Here is a 3,089-nt window from a genome sequence, read left to right on the forward strand (position 1 = left end):
ACTGGGAACCAGCACTCTGTCCTGCCAGGGAGATGGCACCTGGGACCGATCTCTGCCCAAATGTCTGTGTGAGTACCAGGCATACAAACACACACACACACACACACACACACACACACACACACACACACACACACACACACACACACACCATGGGACTTTAGCACACACACACAAACACACCACACACACACACTCTCACACACACACACACACACATACACACACACACACACACACACACACACACACAAATTAACACACACCTGTGGTTTAAAATAGCACCGCTATGAACCCCAGTGTTTTTTAAGGGCTGCACACAAACACACTCACTGTTTTTGATGTTATTTCCCAGAAGGCATTATTTCAGGAGAACTACAGTGGGGAAAAAACAATATTTAGTCAGCCACCAATTGTGCAAGTTCTCCCACTTAAAAAGATCAGGGAGGCCTGTAATTTTCATCATAGGTACACGTCAACTATGACAGACAAAATGAGAAAAAGAAATCCAGAAAATCACATTGTAGGAATTTTTATGAATTTATTTGAAAATTATGATGGAAAATAAGTATTTGGTCACCTACAAACAAGCAAGATTTCTGGCTTTCACAGACCTGTAACTTCTTCTTTAAGAGGCTCCTCTGTCCTCCACTCGTTACCTGTATTAATGGCACCTGTTTGAACTTGTTATCAGTATAAAAGACACCTGTCCACAACCTCAAACAGTCACACTCCAAACTCCACTATGGCCAAGACCAAACAGCTGTCAAAGGACACCAGAAACAAAATTGTAGACCTGCACCAGGCTGGGAAGACTGCATCTGCAATAGGTAAGCAGCTTGGTTTGAAGAAATCAACTGTGGGAGCAATTATTAGGAAATGGAAGACATACAAGACCACTGATAATCTCCCTCGTTCTGGGGCTCCACGCATGATCTCACCCCGTGGGGTCAAAATTATCACAAGAACGGTGAGCAAAAATCCCAGAACCACCCAGGGGGACCTAGTGAATGACCTGCAGAGAGCTAGGACCAAAGTAACAAAGCCTACCATCAGTAACACACTACGCCGCCAGGGACTCAAATCCTGCAGTGCCAGACGTGTCCCCTTGCTTAAGCCAGTACATGTCCAGGCCCCTCTGAAGTTTGCTAGAGTGCATTTGGATGATCCAGAAGAGGATTGGGAGAATGTCATATGGTCAGATGAAACCAAAATAGAACTTTTTGGTAAAAACTCAGCTCGTCGTGTTTGGAGGACAAAGAATGCTGAGTTGCATCCAAAGAACACCATACCTACTGTGAAGCATGGGGGTGGAAACATCATGCTTTGGGTCTGTTTTTCTGCAAAGGGACCAGGACGACTGACCCGTGTAAAGGAAAGAATGAATGGGGCCATATATCGTGAGATTTTGAGTGAAAACCTCCTTCCATCAGCAAGGGCATTGAAGATGAAATGTGGCTGGGTCTTTCAGCATGACAATGATCCCAAACACACCGCCCGGGCAACGAAGGAGTGGCTTCGTAAGAAGCATTTCAAGGTCCTGGAGTGGCCTAGCCAGTCTCCAGATCTCAACCCCATAGAAAATCTTTGGAGGGAGTTGAAAGTCCGTGTTGCCCAGCGACAGCCCCAAAACATCACTGCTCTAGAGGAGATCTGCATGGAGGAATGGGCCGAAATACCAGCAACAGTGTGTGAAAACCTTGTGCAGACTTACAGAAAACGTTTGACCTGTGTCATTGCCAACAAAGGGTATATAACAAAGTATTGAGAAACTTTTGTTATTGACCAAAAACTTATTTTCCACCATAATATGCAAATAAATTCATAAAAAATCCTACAATGTGATTTTCTGGAGTTTTTTTTCTCATTTTGTCTGTCACAGTTGACGTGTACCTATGATGAAAATTACAGGCCTCTCTCATCTTTTTAAGTGGGAGAACTTGCACAATTGGTGGCTGACTAAATACTTTTTTCCCCCACTGTATAGGCAGATGGTTAGTGTAATGACATTGGTTCTGTAAACTAGGTATATTTCCAAGAAAATAGAACATGTTTAGGATCTTTCTGTTGTCTACTGATTGGTCAATTTCTTTCTCTCCTCTCCTGTGATTGGTTAGTGGTGTTGTGTGACCGTCCCAGCATGCCCCCCTACGCCCAGATCTCCGGTGACCGTCGGACGGTGGGTTCGGTGATTCGGTTCAGCTGTATTGGACAGAGGACGGTGGTCGGTAACACCACACGCATGTGTCAACTGGATGGGCAGTGGAGCGGCTCGTTACCACACTGCTCTGGTATGGAACACCACACACACACACACACACACACACACACACACACACACACACCCTCACAATGGGAGGCTGTAGTTTCTGGAATGGGACCAATCTGTGAGTAATAACAGTAGTAATGATAATAATAGCAGAATATAATAGAGTACAAATCAGGTGACTATCACAACGCTCCGGTTGGGAATCTGGGGTGTCCTCTTCATTTGGAAAAACCTATTTTCACATTGCAGTTTCCCTTGACATTACAGCCCCTTTTGAAGTCTGGAGAAATGTCAGACAGACTTTGATCTTGTTGTAAATGTTCACTTTAATGCACATGTAATGAATAACAAATGTATAAAATGTATTGTTAGTGCCCTGAGAGTGCAGGGTTGTTGACAGCGCTCTCTGTGGGCCTCAGAGCTGTCTATGTGAGGAGATATGTGGGCCTCAGTGCTGTCTATGTGAGGAGATGTGTGGGCCTCAGTGCTGTCTATGTGAGGAGATATGTGGGCCTCAGTGCTGTCTATGTGAGGAGATGTGTGGGCCTCAGTGCTGTCTATGTGAGGAGATGTGTGGGCCTCAGTGCTGTCTATGTGAGGAGATATGTGGGCCTCAGTGCTGTCTATGTGAGGAGATATTTACATTTACATTTACGTCATTTAGCAGACGCTCTTATCCAGAGCGACTTACAGTTAGTGATTACATATTTTTTTTATACTGGCCCCCTGTGGGAATCGAACCCACAACCCTGGCGTTGCAAACGCCATGCTCTATCAACTGAGCTACATCCCTGCCGGCCATTCCCTCCCCTACCCTGGA

At 45.1% G+C, this 3,089-nt stretch overlaps 1 protein-coding gene across 1 annotated transcript in view; it reads left to right on the top strand.

Moving 5' to 3' along the window:
* The window catches only part of LOC311119678 (CUB and sushi domain-containing protein 1-like), a gene marked incomplete at both ends in the record, with an annotated part of 34,575 nt that extends 31,873 nt beyond the window's left edge, over positions 1 to 2,702 (top strand). The window contains 3 exons of the mRNA XM_084194345.1: positions 1 to 68; positions 2,118 to 2,291; positions 2,689 to 2,702. The exon at positions 1 to 68 is cut by the window's left edge and continues 121 nt beyond it. Coding sequence (XP_084050471.1) covers positions 1 to 68; positions 2,118 to 2,291; positions 2,689 to 2,702 — 256 coding nt within the window. The remainder of the gene's footprint in view (positions 69 to 2,117; positions 2,292 to 2,688) is intronic.
* Positions 2,703 to 3,089: the final 387 nt, after the last annotated feature.

Source organism: Coregonus lavaretus (genome assembly GCF_964263955.1).
Source record: "Coregonus lavaretus genome assembly, contig: HAP1_SCAFFOLD_5735, whole genome shotgun sequence".
NCBI classification, from domain to species: Eukaryota; Metazoa; Chordata; class Actinopteri; order Salmoniformes; family Salmonidae; genus Coregonus; species Coregonus lavaretus.